At 37.9% G+C, this 25,172-nt stretch overlaps 2 protein-coding genes across 5 annotated transcripts in view; both read left to right on the top strand.

Annotated features, from left to right (window-relative positions):
* PDE5A (phosphodiesterase 5A) overlaps positions 1–16,890 on the top strand; it is a 103,612-nt gene extending 86,722 nt beyond the window's left edge. For all 4 annotated transcript variants that reach the window (XM_057383584.1, XM_057383581.1, XM_057383582.1 and 1 more), the window contains 10 exons: positions 1,666–1,812; positions 3,309–3,434; positions 4,430–4,524; positions 7,668–7,755; positions 8,872–8,972; positions 9,066–9,143; positions 9,501–9,564; positions 9,782–9,856; positions 10,328–10,411; positions 11,762–16,890. In XM_057383584.1, the coding sequence (XP_057239567.1) occupies positions 1,666–1,812; positions 3,309–3,434; positions 4,430–4,524; positions 7,668–7,755; positions 8,872–8,972; positions 9,066–9,143; positions 9,501–9,564; positions 9,782–9,856; positions 10,328–10,411; positions 11,762–11,899 (996 nt within the window). In that variant the 3' untranslated portion in view covers positions 11,900–16,890. The remainder of the gene's footprint in view (positions 1–1,665; positions 1,813–3,308; positions 3,435–4,429; positions 4,525–7,667; positions 7,756–8,871; positions 8,973–9,065; positions 9,144–9,500; positions 9,565–9,781; positions 9,857–10,327; positions 10,412–11,761) is intronic.
* A 4,373-nt stretch (positions 16,891–21,263) lies between these two features.
* On the top strand, positions 21,264–23,121 carry FABP2 (fatty acid binding protein 2). Its single transcript, XM_057383586.1, has 3 exons — positions 21,264–21,597; positions 22,241–22,413; positions 23,004–23,121. The coding sequence occupies exons 1-3, from the start codon at positions 21,531–21,533 to the stop codon at positions 23,118–23,120; spliced, it is 357 nt and encodes a 118-aa protein (XP_057239569.1). The 5' UTR covers positions 21,264–21,530; the 3' UTR covers position 23,121.
* Positions 23,122–25,172: the final 2,051 nt, after the last annotated feature.

Genomic DNA, 25,172 nt, shown 5'->3' with positions numbered 1-25,172 from the left:
CCCATGAATTTACAGAAACCATAGTTCAATAACGTGAAATTAAAATGGCWTATGAACTTTCATGCTGTAAAACAGGAGGCTCTAGTGGCTTCAGTAAGTGAAAAAGGAAGTATCTAATATAGTTAAATAACATCATAAACTGCTGTAGAGTGCAGGTTTTTTATATCAGCTCAGTGTTGAGATGAAACTTAGTGTTCCGGCTGTAAGAGGCAGGAGATCAAGGAAGGAAAAGATAAATTATGAATGAAGTGAGGCCTGAGGTGTTCCTTTGAGCTCCTTGTGTGTCCTTCCAGCCCCTTTCCTTGTGAAATACTGGCCTGCAGTTGCAGTTTTTGAAAATTCTGTCTGTAGCTTTGCAGAACAGTTGCATTATTTGCCATTGAATATGCAGGCATTTCATGTGCTCATAGCTGAAATACCACATGAATCCAAACCGAGGGACACAAAATTACTGGCACAAGAAATGTGTAAGAGTGGTGAGTTTTTTCCCTGTGTAAATACTCCTTTTCATAATCTGCCAGGACTTCCTGATTCTGACACAGAGGACAGAACCTTATATGGAACAGAGGCTGGCAGCCATAGTTCTACAGATTTACACACTATATGTACTAATATTGTAGATTATGTCAAATGCTTCCTTTTCAGCCTTTTGGCACAGAGCTGCCCACAACGGAGAAATGTTTTCCTCTAGAATTACAAAGAGGAAGAYAAACACATAGTTTTATTTCCTTCACTATTTCAGATTTACCTGAATTTCTTCAGACCACACTCATATTGAGGTAAAACAACTCTAAAGTAGTGGCACTGAGAACTCCATCTTTCATTTTACGGAAGGAAATGATACTGAATTTTGTTCTGTAGTAAAAAACTTARCATTTATTTTGTTGGTGTAAGAGTTAATGTAACACTTAGCATAACCTCAATGCTGRTATTTTGAAGGGCAATCAATACCTATACTCTGCGTTTTATAACTAGAAAAGGGATTTAATACATGGAGATATTACTGATAATTAAAAATACAGATTTAAAAGTATGTAGAATTGGGAGGGGAAGARGGTTGTATCTCTTGTAATTTCAAATTTCACACTGACAGTTTGTGGTTGTAGGGAATTGCACCRCAACTACTGCCCACAGGTTTTAAAGATTATTGAGCACAGATGARCTCTAATATTTCAGGTTTCTAGCCCTGAGGAAGCTCATGTGGACACGTTCTGACTCCCATCCTGCTGAATGTGGATTCTGTTAGCAAACGTGTTTTACTGAAATCTCTTTCCTCACCATTTTTAGAAAAATGTCAACAATTACAGATTTTGCTGTCCACACATCGATAAAAACAAGTATATAACTCCACTGCCTTTTCTCATTCTCCCAATTTCATCAATACTTTTGGTTGCAATTTGCCTCAGGTGATTTAGTTAACCAGATTGACCAGGTAATTTTATCCTTTTTCTCTTGATCTGTGGAAAAGTGYTTGTTAAATAAGGTAATGTTAAACAGAAAAGGCTAGGGGAAGTGAATGAGAAGCAATCATCAGTTTTCATTGGTGATTCATTCACATGAAGGTAAAATTTAGCATCTCATTTTCAATTTCTCTGTTGAAAAAGCAGGTATGTGTTTGGCTTTTTCTGCCTTAGTGCTAAGTTGTGTTGTTTCATTGTTCTCCAGGCKGCTGTAGTGCCATCTGCACAAACTCTCAACCTGACTGACTTCTACTTCAGTGACTTTGAGCTGTCAGACTTTGAAACAACACTGTGCACAATTCGAATGTTCACAGACCTCAACCTGGTGCAAAACTTCCAAATGAAACATGAGGTATGGTTGCTGCCAAATACTGCTCCACAGAATGACAYAGCTTAATTATTAGAGATTCAGAGTAGTGAAACGATCCCACAGTAAATATAATTGGACCTCTCTATTAAAGGGTTATTAGCAAACTAGAAGGATATACATAAAGTATTGGGGTCTGTCCTCAGTTTGGTTCTACTGAAGGATGAATAATTTTACAGTTTATGATTAATGGACTGGAAAACACAATAATGAGGAGGGAGATAATAGCAACCTCTCAGGAAGTGAAATACTCTTACAAAGGGGACAATAACATTGTTCTCTATGTCTATATGAGGTAGTAACTATCTTATTCTTTCCCTACAAAAGATTAGATTAGAGATTAGGGGCAATTTTGTAKYTATGGAGATAGTAAAGACTGAAACRGRTAACTTAGGGTGAGCTGTGGGAATTTCCCTGAAGTTTTTTACCAATACATCTTGTTGTAGATGGGYTCTCTCAAAGGTGATCAAGACAGGTATTCTTGGTTTTGGCCCTGGAGGTCAAATACATAATCTCTTCAGCCTCTTCCATTCAATGCACACAACAGCTATTTGTAGAAACCTTCATTTTTAAATACTTGAGTTTTACTTTATTTCTTTTTCAAAAAAAACCATTGAAATTCATATCAAAATGCAAGAATAATTTGTAGGGCTTCATGGGCAAAGTTAGTTARAGAAAACATGTTTTTATTTTCCAGATCAGCAGTTTATAGATCAATTTAGATTAGTAGTGTTCAAGGGCCAAAAGAAGTGCTGTATTACTGAGTCTGATCTCTTGAATATCTCAGTACTTATTTCACCTCTGAGTAAGGTCAACAACCTACGGAATATGTCCCCATATCAAATTGCTACCTGACCTTTATATCTGTCACTTCCTTAGGAAAAAAAGGTAGGCAGAAAGATTTTTATACATGTAAAAAAGTATAACCCACAATTTCTAATACCATTGAGTAAAAACATCCTGGACATGCTCACTTCCTGCAAAAAAAAARAAACTACCCRGCAATGTAGTAATCTTTCTATCATATTTGCTTTCCAAAGTCCAGTTCTGCTTGGGTTTTGACAAGCTGATAGGAGGGACAAAGCCGCCTGTTCATTTTCAAAACAGCTCTTAATTCAATAAGTAACTAAATAAATTTTCTCTATCAAATATGTCATTATAAACAAGGATTTTTCTCTCCCAGGTAGCCCAAGCTACCTCAGTTTCTGAATTGGCAGCAGTGTTTCTGACATCAACATTTAGCCATTAGCAGTAAAACCCCAAACCCACAAGTATTACATACTTAATTAGGAGCTGTACTAGTGGTTGTAAGCCTRTCCTTATCCATGTTCACAGTTACAAGTAGGTTACATTTGAACTTAAAATTRAGTTGAAAGGAATTTTTCTTCCAGCAAGAGAGTTTCCAAGTGGATTAAGCAAGTTTGAATGTATTAGAAATCTCTTCTTATGAAATCAAATCTATGTGATGCTGTTTCTTAAAGGTTCTCTGCAGATGGATTTTAAGTGTGAAGAAAAATTATCGGAAGAACGTTGCTTATCACAATTGGAGACATGCCTTTAAYACAGCACAGTGCATGTTTGCTGCTCTGAAATCTGGGAAAATTCAGGTACATTTTCCTTTTCCTCTATTAAGACGAATTCTCTACAAGTAAGTTAAATAGGTGGAGAAGAAAAGTCTGACCCCRTTTCAGGATGTTTCCTTAAAATATTCAACAGGGAATTTTTTATGTTCAACTGTAGAGCTGAGTGCAGCTTTAGAAAAACAACAGAACATAAAAATAAATACTTAAATATTGATTTCAATGCCTTTGAACAAATTTTTAACCTTGCACTTTAAGACATGTATTAATTTTAAAAACAACCTAATAATTCTGATTAGGGCTAGAAGATCCCCAAAATAAGTAAGATATTGATTAGAGATTCTTCCAAAACATGTTTTTATGTTTTGTTTCTACATTCTTGTAGGAAACAGAATGTTTCTGTTCATTTTGAATAATCATGTTTGTTTAGTTTGATTACAGACAGTTGCTGTAAGTTGGTTTATATTACTTTATAGTGAGCACTTCTGAGAGCATAAATAAATCCTATTTGTAAGACAAAATCCAATACCAATAAGGAAAAGGCATTTCTTTCCTCTTCAAACTGTGTCTCACTAATAAAAATGACAAAAGGTGCTGAAAGAGACCAAGGCAAGGGCATTCATCTTTGTTCTCTGTTGGAGTAGACATGATGGTTTTTACTCTGTGTGCGGTCGAGCAATCTCTGATGATCCTGATAGTTTGCCTGCTATTTTTGGAATCCTGGMGGTCTCCACTGCAATTTCCATAAATTGTTTATTCTTAACTACACTGGATTCACTCCCTGCTGATTCTCATGTCCTAGATTCTGGAGTCTGAACAGCATTGAACATAATTCAGTTTTTTTTCTAGTTTGAGGGGGAAGGCAAGCATTGGGGGACACCTCTTCCTAGGAGTAACATAAAATCAATTATTTCCAAACTGACTTTTGTCTTTTGACTTGACAAAGAACAGGTTTCATTATTTAGAAAGCAGATGTAAAAYRCATTSTACAACTCACTTCTGGYATTAYTCTTTGCATACAGAGCAAACTGACTGATTTAGAAACACTGGCTTTGCTGATAGCAACCCTGAGCCATGATCTGGATCATAGGGGAGTGAACAACTCTTACATCCAAAGGTRAGTGAGTCTGAGAGAAGTCAAAWAGAAACAAGTGAGTAGCAAAAGCACAGAGCTAAATTATGCACAATCTGATTGCTTTGATGATGTGGGGCTGAGGAGCCGGTTTTTACAAAGCACAAACTGCAACAACAGGCAGACCCATTCTCAAGTCCAAAGCCAAGATGCACAGCCTCAGTTGCTAACTAGGATGGCAGATGAAGTGAACTCTTTGCTGTGCAGGGACAGCATCTTCCTGCTCCCATTCCCRAAATCCCATCCCCCCTYTCSCWTAAAGTGACAGCAAAAGGCCCCAGCTTCCAAGGCACAGCATGAAGGAAATGTGCAGCTTTTCAGATTACTCCCTGCCCAGTCCAGCTGTTCCCTGTCTCCTCTGGGCCAACACAGCACTGAGATCTGYAGCCCTCTGATACAGAGGTGTCTCCCCACCATTTTGAACTCGGATGGTTTTACTCTTGGATTAGCCACGTTTTTCCAGAATTCTTTTAGTATAAGATGCATAGTCAAAATCCCATTAAAAATGTATGACTGTTTTGCATTGATTTTGGTTTATCTGTACTCGTTAACTTCGATCCAATCTGGAATTACAGAAAAGCCTTTACAATGAAAAAAGATAAAATATATTTAAAATATGAAAAAATAATTTTTTAACCTAATATTTGGTTTAAAGTTCTCAAAATGAMATAGCTGAACAAATCTAAAATATCCCCCATATTTCAATTTTTAACTAAAGATACTGGGTTTTTTAGAATTCGTTAGTAGTTGCAAATCTGCCCAGTCCAGTAAATTTGGTATCACTTCAAATAACAATGTATGAGTCTTCAGTGGCTTTAAAGCATGGTTTAATGTGATTCCTCTGATTATGGCACTATGTCCTGGGCTGAGCAGAGATGAGGAAAAGATCCCCAGTACTTGTATCTCTTTCTGGCAGAGTTGGAGAATGGTTTTGAAGTGACCTGTGGAAGCAGTGGTCYGCTGTTCTCTCTATGGGTAAAGAAATATAGTAGGGAAGGAAAAGCTTGAGGCCAAGAATACTGAAAGGCAGAAAATAAGTAGGCTGAARCAGAAATCCTGCATTTTAGATACCTATATTTGGAGTAACACTGACTGATGTGTAAAGGAAAATAAAAACAAATCCCACAAAATTGAAAKAGTGATCTTTTCCTAGCTTGATGATAGAGGATTCCAGCAGTAACTGTAGCCTCACACAGATTGGAACTAGTTAGCTATTTTTTGCTTTATTTACTTAAAAATAAATTTCCTGGAAGACATCTGGAGATGCGTCATCTCCTCTCAAAAATGTCCTGGGAAAGTGTCCTAGACAGCAGAATCTAACATTCACATATGCTCACAAGCTGAGATGGTTAAAGCTTAATAATTCCTTTTTCAATAGAATGTTCCATAATTTTTTTGGTAATCCCTCATTTAAATCCAAATATAAAGTTTTTATTTCCAGGAACAGACCCCTTTTGTTTCCTCCTTTGAAGCAGGRAGAGTGGATACTTAGTGTATGATTCTTTTGTTAAGCAGCAGGGTTTCAAAAATTGAAATGGTCCTGGCAGCTGAACTTAGAGAGAATTGCTTAAAGGCCTTTTGGCAGATATGCAGGGGAGGGTTTGGTTTTTTTTTCCCTCCAATCCCACATGTGAAGTAGGAAGCACAGAAGGGTGCATAACCTGTGCTCAGAAAGTCATGGGGGTATAGCACCAAGTGCCACTACAGAAGTGGGACCTGAGTTTATTTCCAGCCCCAGCCAGGGTCTGTGAGTACTGAGTGAGCTCTAGTTTGGAGCAGCACTAGGGAAGAGAACCTAAGAGATTTCTCACATAATTCTCTCTCCAGTCAGRATGAGCTCTAGGAGACAGAACAGCCATCCCACTTAACTCAATGGGAATTTCACCCAGCATGTGTTGGCACCATCCTCCAGTTTGTTTCCTTACAGAAACACACGAGTATTTTTCTCTACACCTCTTTGCAGTGATCTCAGAGGAGATGCTGGGCAGCCAGCCCATATTCCTCGGAGGCTTGCATCCTTTAATCTGCTTTTCCATGTTTTTGTTTGTCTTTCCATCTTTCTCCCCACATTTTTGTGCTTCTTAAATCCCCAGAGTATCCTCTTATGACTTTTGTGTCTTTGTGCACTCACACAGGGACCCCATCCTGCAGCCACTAAGTCATGTGAATGGTCCTCAACCATACAGAAAATATCATGTAATTTTATGCTAAAAAAGAATTTCTTACATGATTAAACATTTGTAGGTCAGATTATAATTACAGTAATAGGTCATCATCAAAACAGACTTCCAAAAGAATCCAGATTTATTTGAAGAGATGGCGTGAGCAATGTGGGCCCAGGGGTTGAAAATCAAGACAGAGCAGCAAAAAACAAGAACTGTATTATTCAGTGAGGAACAGGGAAAAATTTCAAATCCTTAAGAGAGGAGTAGTTTCTGTACTTTGTCTAAAGCTACTCAAATAGGAAATTGTATTTTCTAGTCTAAGATACTTTTAAGTTCTGCACAAGTGGTTTCCTGGTGTTTTTCACTGCCTATAGTACAACCAACATCTTTGTTGGCCYTTAAGCAGTTTACCTTTTGGATTTTACCCTGGGCAAAGGGTAGGTAACAATGTTGCAGTAGTTTGGTCATGAAGATAGTGGTGATGAAACACTAGTACAGTTMCTAACACTAGGAAATGACTTGATCAACATTTTGGGCCCAGCACCCTATTACACTGAGGTCAGCARGAATTTTTCCATTGGTATCAGTGGGTTCCCTATTATGTTTGCATTATTTCTTACAAGCTCAGCAGCTGAGCTAASTAAATATGCCAAGCAGATGTTTAAGAACAGGTTACAGAAACAATCTCCCAAACTTTGCTCGTGAATAAACTCTTCTTGTTACCTTTGCTTTTTATGCAAGAACTTTCACTCCTTTAAAACCCTGCATTGCATTCTCATTTCTTGCATGCAGCTGGTCTATGTAGGTAACAGAAGGCAGAAAACCAGAGCTGTCATTGCTCTGACAAAGCAACAGCATTATCTTTTTATCTATATTCCTACAAAGAGGACATTGAAAGGGAAGTTATTTCTGCAGTAGTAGCATGTTTGTCTAATTTGATTTCTYCATCTTTTTACTCCTCAGAAGTGAACATCCACTGGCTCAGCTGTACTGTCACTCAATCATGGAGCATCATCATTTTGATCAATGCCTTATGATCCTGAATAGTCCAGTGAGTGYCACATTCCTGTGTATGCTGAAGAAAACTGTTTTACTTTCTATTTTTAGTTTCTGGATGAAGTCCCACCCTTATATGTTCTTAAGTGCTCTTTATTCCTTTTTGGGTAAAGAAAGCAAATGCAGCAACATGGAAATCACAGTTCTGTTTCTGAGTGCCACCAAAGCTTTCCAAGCCTGATAAGGGAAGTCTTGCAAACATCCTTTTTGGGTACCTGCTTCCTCAGACCAAGGGAAACAAAAGGCTTTGCTGCCATGTTCAGGACCTCTTATGAACCAACAAACAAACCCAAGGCCTTCCTCTCATTTCAAAAAAACATTCCAGCCTACACATACAYAAAGCAGCCCTGATGAGACTAAACCAAATACTGCTAATGTTGACATTCCAAAGTGAAGCCAAACCTAAGTTAAGTAAATATGCAAGTAAAACTACATTCTTCTTGTTCAATGTTATTATAATTTGATGCTGTAACTGTGAATACGAGTTAGGCATGCACAATCCTTTTAAAGGATTGCTCCTTTTGTGCCACAGGTTGTAGTACTTCTGGCATCCCTTGTATTGTAGTAATCCTTTCGTATTCAGATAGGCAAATATGAAAAAAAAAAAAAGTGGAGGCAAGTTCCATTCACCAGCTCTGTAGTGCTTTGGTTTAACAGGGAGCTGCTGAGCTTATGTTTCTGTTTAAGAGCTTGTTACTTATGCTGCTTCATGAAAGGAAAAYATTTTCATTTACTAGAGTGTATGGGAATCTGTTATAGTTCCTCTGCTTCAGGGATGGGAAGGAAGAGGAAAGAGAAGCTGTGATACAACTAGTAACAAATTTAATTTTAATGAATGAAATGGAGTTGAAGGCTTTGATATTGCTCTGGCTTGTGGTTTCATTTTGTAATAGTGATGATGCTGATGCTGTATGGCTCTTTGCCATTACTCAAGAAGACTGGAATTTTTATTTTTAAACTAGGGAATCTACAAAAGGAAGCAGGGTAACAGAATGACATCAGATATCAGCAAGCAATTCATAATGATTTGGCAACTTAAGGGTATTCTAGCAAATTGGTGTGTTGTTGGCCCTTTTACTGATAGCACTGTTTTTGGCTTTTTTTTGTAAAGGGAAATCAGATTCTCAGCAGCCTTTCCATTGAGGAATACAAGGCTACACTGAAAATGATAAAACAAGCCATTCTCGCCACAGACCTAGCACTATACATAAAGTAAGTCACAGGAAAGTTTGGCTGGACAATCACCACTGGCTATTAGATAATGTCAGCATGCTGCAAAWTCTTTGGTTTTAACTTCTTTTAAAGGAGGAGAGGAGACTTTTTCGAACTTCTAAGGAAGAAGCAGTTTAATTGGGAAGATCCCTCACAAAAGGAGCTATTCTTGTAAGTAAAAGCAGAATAATTAACAAATCAGTTCATGTTATTGGGTACTGAATTTTCCATGCCATGCTACTGTGAACTTCATTAAACCCAGCAGGTTTGTGTGCTCTGGGCCTGTACAAGCAGGCACTGTCACACAGGACACTGAATTCCTTGGGTGTGAACTACTAAGTCTGCAACTTGTATAATAAACTTGGTTAAGTAGCATGTGGAGTTACATTTATAACTTTGCTTTAATTTCACTTGTTTTTCTGACTTGGATGTTCCYTGAAATTCTATATTCTGTTTTATTAATCTCTTGACTTGGTGCCTACATACATTTCACATAGAGTAATTTACCCATTCCTTTCTGTTCTGCAGGGCAATGCTGATGACTGCTTGTGATTTATCAGCMATAACCAAACCATGGCCAGTTCAGCAACGGGTATGTGTTTAATTTCTAAGATTTGCTAAACACAAACTGCATAAAAATTTATTTCCTCCACCCAGTCCTTATTGGCAGAGGCAGTGGTGGAATGCACAGCTGGAGTCTCGTAACTGGAGGAGGCATTTTGATATAAGCTAAGGAGAGATGGGAAACTGTCTTGTTTGAAGGTAGCAAGGAGATTTGCAGAGCTCTCAGTGAGGGAAATTTCTTACAGATTGCTGAGCTCGTGGCTACTGAGTTCTTTGATCAAGGAGATAAGGAGCGGAAGGAACTCAACATAGAACCCACGGTAAGTGGCAGAATCACCTCTTGTAAAATAACTTTTGGAAACAGCACTTAAAATTTCTCCCACTGACCACACTTTAGGACTAGCTTCTTCCCTGTTTTCCTGGTAGTCAGTTTATCGTAGTTCTAAAATAATAGTAGTGTGTCATTATCTCTGATTCAGAAGAACAGACAGTATTATTTCCTTTAATTCAGTATTACTAAATTGCCTAGAAAATACATTGCTAAATTGGTACCTATTTGCAGCTATCCAAACCCGGTAAGTTTTACTGTTTGGTTATTTGGGATCTGTCAATCCAAAGCCAATCTCCTGGGAATGGGAAGTCATGCAGTCCAATTCCCTTCATTTTCAATGTGTAATGACACCTTGCTGTGCTGTTTAAGGTGCTTCTTTTTAACTCCAGATTCTATGGTTTTGGTTRGGTTTTCTATTTAATGCATTAAAACACAGAACTTGTTTACTTCTTATCTGCAGGATCTAATGAACAGAGAGAAGAAAAACAAAATTCCCAGCATGCAGGTTGGATTCATAGATGCTGTTTGTTTACAGCTGTATGAGGTATGGTGCCTAAGGAAGAACAACAAATATCTAAAACCAGAGCTGCTCACTAGTAGACACAGATTCAAAATTAGAATAAAAATCAAAACAAGAACTGGACCTTAGTTAAAAAAAAAAAAAGTATCATATATTAGAGTTGGTTCAATATTCTGTTGAAAAAATTATTTAATTTCAGTATTTATAATTAGTGGCATATTTGTCTCATTGATGTATTTTGTTACAATTTATTTAAACCTGGTATAATTGCTGTGCWCTGTGCAATTGGTATTACAACCCTAGGTTATATTCTGGATTATCAGGGAATGTCACAAAGCCAATGCTTTTACCTCTGGGAAAAGAATGGCATCCAGGTAGTGCATTGATAGCAAGTGTTGTTTAAGAGTTTTAAAGAATCCAGAATTCTTCATAGAAAAGGTGATTTGCTATGGAYAGGAAATTGGCCCAAGTGTAACAATTTTATCCCATTTTTTTTCTTTCTCTCATCACACATCAAAGTATCACATGAGAGAATTCATTGAAATGCTTTTTGCTCTGGTGACAAACTGTATTAGAAGCTACTTGGTCAAATATATTGTGAACCACAACATAATGATTTCTGATTTCTTTTTTAACTAGTACAACATTAGAGTGAAAGTCTGTTCATTGGAACTTTAGCAAGTGTTTTACAGGAACTGAGGTGAGAAAAAGAAAAATGAACAGATAACCTCTCTTAAGAATCTTCCAGTGGGAGGAACAGGATRGTTATTTTAACTTTTTCCTTTTAGACAATAAACTTTTCTAAAAAGAATGCACATTCACGAGTTGAAAGGAAACAGGGGTAGAGAAAGGAGTGGGAACTAGGAGCTGCTTCCCCTGAAAATCAAGTGTTTCTGTGCTGCAGAAACTGTCATGAAAATAAGGCAGCCTTTGCTGGGAAGCCTTAGCAAACTGTCTCCAGTACGAGGTGGGCCATTGAAAGGACTGAGTGTCTCTGCAAAGGTACAGGTTGGACTAACAGAAAACTCTTTAACAGAACACCTGAGCAGGCTTGAATGCCCACAGTTCCAAAGCCTGAACATCTATAATGCTTCTGGTCAGGGGAGAGCTTTACCTTTCCATTTATGAAAAAACCAGAAAAAAACGGAATGATTTACTCTGAAATAGGCACTGCTGCTTATATCTACAGTTACCAAGTCATACTAGTCCAAACTGTACCCAGCASCTGTGTTAGGTAACCAGTGCAGTTAATGATATACAAGTCCTCCCCGAAGTTCAGAAGTCTGAAAAAAAAAATGAGAGATGTGTCTCATTCTCCATTTTTTAATTAAAAGTTGACCGCTGTCTTTTTCCCATGTTCTCAATTTATTTCAGGCCCTAACACACGTGTCAGAGGCCTGCTCCCCTTTGCTGGATGGCTGTAGAAAAAACAGGCAGAAATGGCAAGCCTTAGCTGAGCAGCAAGAGAAGAACCTGATCAACGGAGAAAGCAATCAAGCCAAACGGAACTGAGATGCTGATTTAWCCACCATAACATAAGCTCACGTAGAAGACACAGTTAATAGGGGAGTACTGCATTTTGCTMAACACTGTATGAATTTGGCTTATGTTTTGCCACTGCTGTATAATGTTTTTCCACATTTCAAGATATAGCATGACTGTGTAGGTGCCAAGAATATCTGAAGATMGTATGTTTCTTTTATTACACCTGACTGAGATGGAAAAAGACCTGCTAGGGTGTTTTTTGCCACCCTATCCCACAAAAAGGTACTGGTGCAGTYCCTGACTGTGCCTGAGAGCCTGTTGTTTTCCAGATGTACATAGTTGTTGTTTAGTGATCATGTTGTGGCCAGTATCTGAAAGACTACTGCATTTCGCACCTTTTCTCCCCCTTTTCCCACCTTGCTGTGTTAGGTTTTAAAGTATTGAACAGTCTTGCCTGTTCTCTTTGCAGAGGTTCAGAGGRAAGACTTGGACTCATTCTGGAGAGCCTATTCCAGCATAAACTATTGCTAACCTCTTTCAGAAAGCAGAAYGGGGCTCTGAGGTGAAGAGTCCCAMAATTTGTGTAGCAAGTAGGGTYGGGGTATGGGKTTYTTTCCATATTAGCTGGATGTCTTAGCAAATGTGTTACTCCACCTGAAGAAATTTCTAAAACCCCTGTGAATTAYTAGGCAATGGGGGTCTTAGGAGTTTTGTGGTAGAGGTGTCATCATTATCCATGACCAATGGAAACTGCTTGAAGACTGATGAAATGTCCCAACAWGACTGACAAGCTGCCATGGAAGGATGGCTCCCACAGAAAGCTGCAAGAAGCACACAGAGAAATGGAAAAACAGCATTGGTTTTGTATGCTGGTTTTAGCTTCGTTTGGAAGTTGATTTTAACATCATCTAACCAACAGACTGAACCCCAGGCAGAAGAGAATGACTGCAAGAGGTGAAAATCTGAATCAGAATGATGCAGGAATGGCACACTCCTGGTGACCATCAAGAACTGATTCTTCAGGCCAGTGTTACTATAAAATGCTATGACCACTCAGAAGAAAGTTTTATGTTAACATCTCTTAAAGCGCATTTTTAGCATTAGTAAAAAATGATTAATCATAGTGTCTTGAAGAAATAGGAAAAAAAATAATACCAGAAGCAAAAATACCTAAGAATGCTACAGGGATTTGTATGTGAGGCATTAATGGTGTGAAAAATAAGAAATCAATTCATTTGCACTAGTAAAAAAAATGGTGTATTATTTAAATGAAGATGATTAATAAGAAAGGGTTTGAATTGGGAATCAATTAAAGAAAAGATACACATTAGACAAWTCCCAAAAGAGGAATATGAAGGGAGTACTATTCTTTGGGTAGATAGGGTTAGGAAAGGGATGTCAGCAGTCTAAAATGCATTAGCAGTACTTGTAACTCTGGCTGCACAGACACACACACAATGTTCCACTTTTCTAGTCAGTAACAATTTTTTTTGTTAAAATCAGCAATCATATTTGGCAAAAGTAGCACATTTTGAATTGCACTTTGGAGTGTGGGTATTGAGTTCTATCACAACAATTCAGAAAATTCTAGTTGGAAATGGCAATAAATTCTTGTTCCCAGGAAATTGTCAACCCAAACTCATAAGAGCTGGCCAGAAAGACAGGGGAAAGTCCACCTTTTTATCAATTTCTTCATTTAGATAAAGTATGCCAGAAGCTAAGAAAAGATGAAGCAAATGTTTCAAAATGTTTGATGATGCTGAGTTATATAGTTGATTTTTTTAATGTAATGTACTGTGAGTCAGCAGCATTTCTGCCAACTTAAATTATTYGTCACTGATTAAGTCCTATCTCAAACTTCTCTAGTGAGTGGCAATAATAAATTACTGCAGCTGAATTTGAAAACCTTCTTCTGCAGAAGTATTTCTCCTGATTCTGTCCCCCCACAGAAAAAAGAAAAAAGATGGATCTCAACACTCATTAAAAATTSCAGGACTACTGTTCTGCCGTGCTCCATATGTGCATTTCTGTGCACACACAGTATGCAGATGACAGCAGCCTGCCCATCCCAACACAACTCCTCAGAAAAAGGTTTTAGGTACTTTTTGATAAATAGAAAACTTCAGGATTTGCGTAGTCCTTGTATAGTCTTTTCCTTGAGTGCTTGAGATACTGAAATATAATTATTATGCTAACTAWTGAAATACATATTTAATATAAATAGGAAAAAAATATATGTATATAAAGGTGTATTCTTGCTATTATGGTTGASACTAGTAATTCATGGTGACAACACAGCAGATGACTATGATGATATCACAGTGTAGTGATGTAACTTTGACATTAATATTCCAGTATTTCTTCGTAATATGGTATGTTCAGCAAAGCTTTATTATAACTAAATTTATAAATGCTACAAAGGAGTGCTGGATTCATACCTTTGACTTGAAAAAAAGGGCGTGATGTTACATTTTTTTAAAGGTTCRCTTAAAAGGAACAGTTATACAGTATGTGCATATATTTAATTACATATCTGTACACATTTATCCCATAGAATCTTTTCCACTATAAAAGTTGGAACATACATATAAATACCGTTCCTAGTAAATAAACATTCAAATATCATAACACACCTGTATCTGTATATATTTCTACAAAACCAAAGCCTATAAACTACTGGTTTAAGAACTTTAAAAGCATAGAATGCTGTATTTCATGAAATTCAAAGTCTTTGCATAGTTCTTTACTCTGCCTGAAGGCAGAGTCAGCGTGTGTTGGTTCTTGTGTCATGGCTTTGTGTGAATCATTTGCAGAAACTGCTCCTTTCTTTCATAATGTAGGTAGGGGACAATACGGAAAAAAAAAGCTGGAGCTTTCTTGCCTGCAGTTCATTGTGTTCAGAATTCAACAATTTCAAAGCCAGCTGGTGGATTACAGCTATGCAGCTGTCATTAATTTCATCAGGAGTTGTGTATCTAATTATTTCAGTCAGCTCTCAAACATATTGTCCCAATTTATATTGTCTAGCTAAAACAATCAGTGTGGCTTACACAGGAAACCAGCTGAAATGGAGTTTATCACTTTGTCAGCTCAGCCTTAAGTCCATTGAAACCATTGTCACATTTGAGATTTGTCTCTGAGTACAATAATTTGTGCCACTAATTCTTAATACTCCTCTTAATGAAGATAACTGTGTTAGTATCCTGCTTCATCTCAGATCCAGACAGATTTTCTTTCAAACTCACTCCATAGCACAGTTTAATGCTTAAAGCAGACTTTTATTTCTGTTTGTTCTGAAAATCATTAGTTATATTAACATACACAACATTATTGATGAATCCTACCTCTTAGTTCCAAATAACAGTGAGACTCTTGAGCTGCAGGTACTATTTCTTTTCCAATGAATTAGCCACACAGCCAATATCAGCTGTAGAAAGCCTAGGTTTTCTATTATCTCACACAATTAAAGAAACGGGGCTGAGGGGGAATAATGTATTGCTGATTGTGGAGATGGTGTTAATTTTTAATTAGAAGCAGTTTATACTTAAGAGCAGATTACTCATATCTTCACAGAGCACATGTACAAGYGAGCTACTGATAAAAGGAAACAATTAATTTCAGTGATGCTTAGCTGATTTCTTCTTAGAAGAGAAAACCAAAGCCCGATTCTATGCATCAAGCCCTGACAACAGCGTGCATCTTTTGAATTCCAACCCAATGCATTTTACCTGGCAGTGGCATGAACTGACAAAATCAGCACACTTAGCTAATTCATACATAAAGTTTTTCAGAACTACCTGGTAACTGATTTTCCAACCCATTATACAGAAAGACGAGAGTCAGAGCCAGTTCCTTAAAATTAGAGTAGCGATCTGGCTGGTGTCCCTTTCAGTTATGCATAAGAAAACAGCAGAGACTTTGTATGGAAAAAAATGCCTCAGTAAATGAATCTGTTTTTAAAGGTTTTATAAAGACCTAGTATTTCAAACAAATTGATATAGTGGCATTAGTTCAGAGTCTTATCTCTGTGATGCTGCAGGTTTTTTCTTCATGTCAAATCACATGCAGTTTACATTGCACAAGGTTTCAGCTTTATTTCACAGTTCCCTGCTTCTTCAGGGGCTTGCACTAATTTGAAACGCAAGCTTGAAAGTGGAGCTTCAATAACAGAATGAGTTTTGCTAGAGTATGGTAAATAATGAGGGCTGGTTTTTTGGTTTGGCCTTTGACAAGAAGAAGAAACATCACAGAATCTGGCCTGGTAATTAGTGACACTTGATAAATACAGCAAAATGTGACAGCAGGATSTTTTATCTTGGTCATTGCGAGATGAATGGAAATTGCATGGGAAAGTTTCTTTTCCACATAAAGAAATTTGTTTCCATAGAGAAACTCATATCTAAGTACCACTGTTTGTAAATGTATATTTATGTGACAATGCTCTGTAAGAGCTGGTTCCCACTAACTTCCACAGCATGAGCTTGGCATGCCAGGGTCTTACTTGTGCCCACCTGAAGTCAGTTATAAGATTTCCATTTACCTCAGTGGGAGCTGGGTTGAGCTGTATYGAAAGTCCAAGAATGGGTTATCCTACCTTTTTTTACCTGTAGAGAGGGACCAAACCCTTACCTTTGGTGACAGCTGCCTAACCGGCTCTTTGCTGTGTTCAGCTATTCCTACTGATGCTCAAGGTACCTTACAGATGTAAYTAAAGTTAGAATTTGAGTCCTCTTTGTATTCACATAGCAGACACCTGCATGTGTCTCGTAAAGAATGTAGTTTGAAATGCACTGTAAATAGTTTTAACATACATTCCTATTACAGTTTAATAAAAACCTTAATCACAGTCACTAGTCATTGAGTTTGTSCATTTGTATTCTTCTATCTTTTAAAAATATTTGAACAAATATATAGTTTCTGGGCACAGTATTTTTGTATTAGGTTAAGGGGTTTCTCTGTATATTATGTTTTGCCTTTAAGCAGTATTAAAGTCTTCTGAATGTTATGTGTTCTCTCTTGTTTCTGTCCACCGACTTCTTAGGAMAAAGCTAGTTACATTACTTAGGAGAATCATGAGCCCTGCTTCCTGTACAGCTCATAGAGAACATAGAGTAAGTTTATTTTCTGTGGTCAGACTRCTGCTTATTACTTATTTCCTCATTCTTCTCTTTGTACTGTTTTCATGCTTTTTAAAATGAAAGGGATTATATAAAATTTCACTGCTTGTAAATTAATATTACTGAGGCTGAATTTTCAACACCTGATTCAAATAATTGCTTCTATAAATTTAAACTTCATAGTAACTTCTCTAGGTCCTAGAAATCCTGAAGAGAAAAATGTCACTTCTAAGGATGTGACAGGATATTTCTAAGTACTACCGAGATYGGCCAGCCGAGAAGTAGCTCTTGTTTAAAAACAGCAAGAAAATATTTCACTGCTACTAACCACTAGAGAGCACTGGAGCTGCACCTACCGAGAGCTGTCAGAAACCAGTTTATTTCTAACAGAAAGCAGAACCAGCAAATAAAAGAGTTACACAGATGRATCCATATCCTCTGCCGCCATACACCAATTCCTGGGGCAGCATGCAAGAGACATAGAAATAGTCAGCCCAGTGACTCCAACCAAAACTGTGAAAAATAYTATTTTTGACCTAAGCCTCATCATGTGCAAACTGCTGATCATAGAAGTAATTCCGGACCAGTGGCTTCTTGGCAATTTCTGTACTTTGCCTATTAGGTCCAACACAGCAACACTTCTGGCTTGACTTTTTTTAGCTCTAGGCAAAACCAAAAAGTATGTACATCCCTGACAAACAGCAGGCTCATTCAAGAAGTTATGAAGGGCCAGATTTAGCTCAGCACAAAACACAAGCRCTGTTTGCTCAAACCATCTGCAATTTCTGCGTGCAACTGCACAACTGCCTGTGCATATCTACAAACATCAGGTCACGGTTCGCTGCTGGGACCACAACCTTTCCAGCCCCCTCATCAACCCAGTCATGCTYTTGCTCAGTCTTTCTGGCCTGCTTAAGGTTTGAATTTCCTTCCAAAGGCAATGTTTTTGGCAGGAGCACTGGGATACATTTCTTACCCAGCCCTGACAAGAACATAACCTTGAGCAAGGTGAACAAATATTACACGAGGTCTTTCTCATCTTGTACAGCTGTGATGCCTCRTTAACAAAAGGCAAAGACAAAGCTCTTTCCTCCAGCCACATTTTTAGTAACAATGGTGACAGCTATTGCATTTCACACTCCCAGAGAATCTCACCCTTTAAGATTTTTAGGAAAATACTCACATGAGTGAGGTTTTTTCCAGTAGTAAGCTTTAGGACAATTTATGGAAGACAATTCCAAGAAGATTAGCATTTCTTAGAACACATAGAACCTTAGAACAATTTCAGCTGAAAAACACCACAAGTTCATAATGTTTCAGCTGCTAAATAGCTGAAAAATCTACAGTTTACATAACTTTGTCTTGTTTAAGACTATCAAGTTCTAGGAGCAAAAGCCATGGTTAAATCATACCACTGCTTTACACATGACAAATTTGTATACAAGCATTCAGAATCCTTTTATTGTCATAGTTAATGAAGTCACAGGCAATTTATTTTATGATATACAGAGCTKCTTAATGAAAGGAAAGTTCATTTCACAGATAAGTAGAGGGGTTAATTTGATCAGGGCCATGTGGAAAGTCCATTTCTGAGATAAGAGAGAGAAGCAGAACCTGGGTTTCCGTTCTGTTTTTACATGAGACACAAAAGAATTTTTATCTGAAACCATCTTTTCCTTTTGCATATACAAATATTTAAATATCTGAGCCATACAGGGTGCTCTTTTGATATTATACTGTGGATATGCTCTTGATATTATGCAGAACCATGGGGGCAACTGGCATATCAGTCTCTATGTGGCAAGTGACAAATGGCACTAATACTCAGRRATTCTTACAACCTTTTCTGGAAAARCACAAYTTTTATTGGYAATTGTTCACTGTCACSCTYTTCTCATTGAAACAAGGCCAGATTCTAGTAGCCTAGGTAATCCTGGGATTTTCTTTAGCACACAGTAACTGATAAAGTAAATACCAGGGTTGTTACTGCKTTAATCCTAAATTGTGCTTCTAGATCTTATTATTAGAGCTTATTAACTCATACACTTCAGTTCTCTCCAGTAAAGAACTCTCAAAAATGCAGCACTTAATGGATCAGAGCCATTAAACACAAATTAAAATGCAGTATATACAGACAGTTAAAAATAAGGTTTAAGACCCACAGCCCACCATTTACTAATCACACAAATGGATCTATACTCACTAGAGATTTCTAGGTAATCCTCAAATGTTGAATTCTCTTGTTGGACAGATTTCATATTAGCAGCATCCAGGAGATTCTCCTTGAACCAAAATAAAACCAGAAATTCAGCAAACATGCAGTTGGAGTAGGACAACATCTAGCTTGAGTAGGATCTAATCCTGCAGCAATGCAACACTCCACTGAAAAATGCACTTTGAAATTATTTATCCAAGAGATGGCATTATTTAGGCTCCATCAAGCTCCTGGTTGCTAGGCCACCCACTGTTATGTTTAAATTTGCTTTACTGGYGTAGAATTGTCTGTTTTCCACACTGATACAAAATTGAGTATTGGGGTTCAAAATGCTTAGTAAAACTTCACAGTAAGGGATCCATCTTTGCAATCCATCTTAAGACAATGAAGAATCATTCAGTAGAAARCACACACAAATATTGCCCAATAAACCTGCATGGTTTTGTCAGGGATTAATCTATCTCCAGTTACACAATATTATATGTATCAATATTTTCATAARTATATTATGTTTATGCTGGCACCAAGCTTTAACCAATCCAAGAGTTCTGCTATCCTAGCTAGTTTTAGTCAGAACAACTTGAATACAAGCCACAGAATAGTAAATAGGAGAGATKAATAAAACCCACTGCAAAAGCCTTTTTGTTGCCCTGATCTTTGGAACTTCTTTGTCAATTGTCATCACAATAYAGCTTGCTATGATGATCATAAATTTGCAGGATGAGGTTGGCATGACTATATAAGTTAATAATTTATTCTGATCCACCTTATCTGAAGATCAAACTTCAAAGTTAATAAGTTGGTCCATTTTCAGTGTTCTGAAGCTGGCACATTGAAGAAAGCCACAAAGCCAAGAACACACCCTTAGCTTTCAAAACTGYCATGAAACCAGCAAYACTAGAAAACAAGATTTCAATGCAYCACCWAAGAAAAAGGTTTAGTTCTGAAAACCACATAAGGAAGAGATAGATAGGAGAATGAAAAATGTTGTGGAAATTCCAACCAAAACCAAAAATGTATAAAAACAATTTAAACTATCATTTTAGAGGAAAAACAGCTATTACAGAAAGACAAAAGAACTCTAAATGAAGTGYATGTTGTATGATTCTAGTACATGTGAAAAACCAGTCAAGTTTTGTCATATTGAACAACTGACATTATTATAGGCCTCAATTTTCTACTAAATGCACCAGAAGTTGCACTACATCACTTCCAGGAAGAACCTTTCTGCAATGACTGTACAGAGAGTTTTCAGTTCTGTTATTTAAAAACACCTATAACTATATAGGATGAACTATAACTCAGCACTGGGTATTTTTGCTTATGTATGTATACTACACATRTAAGATTGACAATGGGATCTACAAAGGTCAAGACACACAGCACTGCAATTAAAATTAATCTGACTCTTAGAAGAAGCTTGGCTTGCCCATTTTCTGAGCTGGCTGAACGGTAAGATGGGCATACATGAATAAAACAGCATAGGGCATGGGCTAAAACACTTTTTGAATTATTCAAGTGATAAAAAACTACATGAAACTGTGGAAAGAAATTGCATGTGAGAGCTACACACAGAGACCTGTTATTGTGAAATGCACATTGTGAGGTACTTCCCTCATCACCATCAGGAGGAAAGAGCCTGTACACCTCCAATCGGGTTAGTTTCTTCACTGAATGTGTTATAATGAAGAAAATTTGTAGAAGCTGCTGAGAATTTAAACTGTACATATTAAAAAGTGATCACATGAATAAAGACTACCATCCCAATTTTCACAGCTCAGTGTTAGACAGGCAGCAGAAAGAGCTTTCTAAAAAAGCTGCAGATATTCAGTAAATCCTCCTGCCCCATGCTTATTATGTTGCATAGAACAGATCCCATCCAAATTATAATGGACAAAGTAGAGATTTGTGTTTGCTTTTTGGGTAAATAATGTCACCTCCAACTCCACAAAGAGTCTCCCACAAGCTTGAAGACACAGCTGAGATAAAAAAATGTCAAGAAATATTCTCAGTTTAATTATTACTTTCACTAGATAGCTGATTTTTACTACCCATGGTGGACAGAATGAATGGATTAGCAATTCTTAACTGAGATGAGCAATAAAGATACTGTCATGATCTGGGGGCAATAAGAGATTCAGCAAACTGTRTGGTCAGGACTGGGAATTTGATCAAACTACAGCAAATTTCTCCTTGGAGAGGTCAGTTCATCAGCTGAGCTTTACTCAGCCACATCATCCTGTAAATTACTCTCAAGATAAGGCAGCACATAAATTCCCTTCACACAGACACATTCCTGCAGAGCAGCTCTCCTGCAGGTACAGCCATGGCATTCGACGGGTCTTGGAAAATTGACAGAAATGAGAACTATGAGAAGTTCATGGAGGCAATGGGTAAGGCTAACTTTTCCAATCCCTTTTGCAGAAAAAATACTGCTCCACCTGAATACAAACTAACTGCCTTAAGGCCAGCCTGTCCTTTCACTCTTGGCTGCTCTGCCCTTACATTTATTTTCTAAATATTCTGGGGTGGGSGGAAGATGCTCTGAAATATTCTGATTATAATTACATTGTATGAATCTTAAGCATCTTCACTCMTTCCAAATTTATTTCAGCTGAAAAAAGAATCTATGAGTCTATATTTGAGGAAAAGGCTCAGAGATTTTGGATGGATAAACTTTAAGCAGAATTCTATAGTTGGAATATTGTTTTGACAACATCAAATGGTTTTAAAACTCAGGGAGGAAATCATATTCTTCATTTTCAGAGAAATACTTGATTCAAGTGGTTCTAACATCCTGATATTTACTTCAAGTTTGTACAAATTGCACATTATATGGATATAAACCTAACCACTCCMATTAGACACTGATTTGTATTACATGTGTACCAGTGATTATGGCCTCAATGAAAACTGAAGGATAAAACAATGCGGAAATAAACTCACTTGGCTACAAAGAATTCACTAAAAAAAGGACAAATATGATGCTCTAAAGATTTGGGGTTTTTTCTGATTTATGTTAACTGATTTTTCTAGGTGTTGGCATGATGAAGAGAAAGCTGGGAGCCCATGATAATCTGAAGCTCACCTTCCAACAAGACGGGAACAAATTTGTCGTCAAAGAAGCCAGCAACTTCCGAAACATAGAGATTGAATTCACTCTGGGAGTCAACTTTGAGTACAGCCTGGCTGATGGGACTGAACTTTCTGTAAGTCTTTCTAATTCAGTATTTATTATATTATAATGACCTTATGAAGCACAGTTTCAAGATGAATTATTTGTGTTCCTAGTTTTTAAATTAAATTTTACATTTGAGTTACTTGAAATTTTACTGAACCTGACTGTTCAGGAATGCTTGCACCTTACACACCAAAGCCCAGGGGAGTCTTTACTGTTAATGGTTCAACACTGTACCATGGATTTCAGGGTACCACAGAGAGTCCAAAAGCAGAGCAAGTAGCAATTTYCACAAGATGAAATCCAGGTGATTTACAATTCTAATTTTTCTAATACTCAAGTCTACCACCTAGAGTGCAGAGTGGGTATTTGTAAGAAATTACATATTCTCTGTTGATACAATTAATTAAAATGAGGTGTACTGACCAGTAAAAAACACCTAGTTTAGCTATTATGCATTTAAATAAACYAGTGGTTTTATTAAAATTTCATTTTTACAGCCTTTCTAAAAAGCATTATTACACAGTTTTAATCTTTTTTGCTCTTTTAAGCATTCTACAGCCTTTAAATCAAAGTGGTGTCATAATTGTTGCAAAATATTTGGTTTTTTCCCCATCATAGGGTGCTTGGACCATGGAAGGAAAYAAACTTGTGGGCACATTTACCAGAAAAGACAATGGGAAAGTACTTAAAGCATACAGAGAAATCGTGGGTGATGAACTCGTTCAGGTGAGTTAAGAAGTCATTTATAGACAAGTTTGCAATAAAACAAACAGAAAAAGTTCTAAGAMATTTTCTAAAAGCAGAAAATATTTTCTTCAAATCAAATAACCTCACTTATCTTTAATTAAAATTCTCAAACTGCCTATCAAAATTTCAAACTCTCTGAACCATATCTAGGAAATCAAACTTTGCAATTCCAGCCACTGATTTTTCTTCTTAATTTCTTAACAGACCTACATCTATGAAGGAGTTGAGTCCAAGMGGTTCTTCAAAAGGGGCTAAGCACTTCAGCTAAGCACTTCACAGAGAGCTGCACCAGAATGACTAAACAATAAAAAAGACYATTTTCTACACATCCTTTGAGTGGTTTTTTTTCCCCTTCCATCCCCTCACAACACCTCCATAGCTGCAGTCACCTAACCCAGCTGAAAACATGGGCTAGTTCTTTATGTTATTGTTTTGTCTTGAATTAAAAGAAGTYCAATTACCAAATGCTAAAATATTTTTTGTACAAATCCTACTTAAATTCCATAACACAAAAGGCTGCAGAAATTATTTTGCATAGGCAGAACTTCAATATTTTTTGCACAAGCTCTCAAATGGAAACTTAGTTWCTTTACACTGGTATTTACACTGTATTGCACATAGGTATTTACACTGAGAAACAGTTTCTCTATGTATTTAATATTGTGCAAAAGCATAGGAAAACCAAAATAAACCAGATAATACAAATGGGGATAACACTTAAAAGGGAAGTACAGTCATTGTTTCTCTCCGAATCTACAAATATACTTCATCTACACGTGCTTAACCAGTACTTGTTATACAAAMGCAATTCCATGCTTTTTTCTATTGACAGAACTTATTAAGGAAATAATAACCCTATCTCTAAGTGCTTGTTTAAGAGAAGTAAKGTCTGCCAGAAACACCTGCTCTGTATTCTGCAGCAAGCATTATGCTCTCTTACCATAAAGCTAAAAAGGGGTAATAGTTACCAAAAGGAAGCTTTTGTTTCACATATTCCTGGGTTTCTGGTTTCTCTTCTGGACACAATGAAAATARTAGCCCTGATTTTAATATAGAGCGAACTGGAAGGACTGAGGGTGGCACATCCCAACTGTGAGTGTGGCTTCAGGTTGTGCTGCTTCATTTACTCCTGCAGCTGGGTGTGGTGCAAATAAAGCACACACAATACACTATCTACATGAACTTTCCTATGTTTGTTCAGTGCACAAGCTCCAACTAACCTTCAAGGAAAGGAGTGTATCTTAAAACAATTTCMATTTTCCTAAACTTCCTCACAACAAGCTTTCCCAAAAGGTCGTCTAGTTTCGCTCATCGGCTCYCTAAGAAACTGCATCGGGACAAACTAGTGAATGTTTATTTCCACACAAGCCTCAGCAGAGGTGGCAGGACAAGACCGACACGGTCTGACAGGACAGACCGCCTGCTCTTCCCCGATGTCCGTATCTCACCTGGCAGCGAGCAGCAGCCAGCAGCGCCCAGGCAGGAATGCCAGTCACCAGCCCAGGGGGAGACTCCACAAGAATCGCTTCTCCCAGCGAATCCAGCATCTTCACCGCAAAAACCCGCTCGACAAGGCGGTGCCTAAGGGGGGAATGGCGGGGCGGTGTCTGAGGYGAGAAGGGCGGAGCTGTGCCTGAGTGGGGAATGGCGGGGCGGTGCCTGAGGTGGGAAGGGAGGAGCTGTGCCTGAGTGGGGAATGGCGGGGCGGTGCCAGAGGTGGGAAGGGAGGAGCTGTGTCTGAGGAGGGAATGGCGGGGCGGTGGCTGAGGTGGGAAGGGAGGAGCTGTGTCTGAGGAGGGAATGGCGGGGCGGTGCCTGAGGTGGGAAGGGAGGAGCTGTGTCTGAGGAGGGAATGGCGGGGCGGTGCCAGAGGTGGGAAGGGCGTGGCTTTGGCTGAGGCGGGAATAGTGGACCGGTGCCTGAGGCAGGAATGGCGGGGCGATACCTGAGGGAGGAATAGCGGGGTTTCCTGAGGCGGGACTGGAGAGGCGGTATCTGAGGCGGGAAGGGCGGTACCTGAGGGAGGAATGGCGGGGCGGT

This window comes from Malurus melanocephalus, unplaced genomic scaffold, assembly GCF_030028575.1.
Source record: "Malurus melanocephalus ecotype Western Australia unplaced genomic scaffold, MMel_1.1 scaffold_643, whole genome shotgun sequence".
Classification (NCBI taxonomy): Eukaryota; Metazoa; Chordata; class Aves; order Passeriformes; family Maluridae; genus Malurus; species Malurus melanocephalus.
Note: the sequence above shows the minus strand (reverse complement) of the source record. Positions and strands in the feature narration are given on the sequence as shown.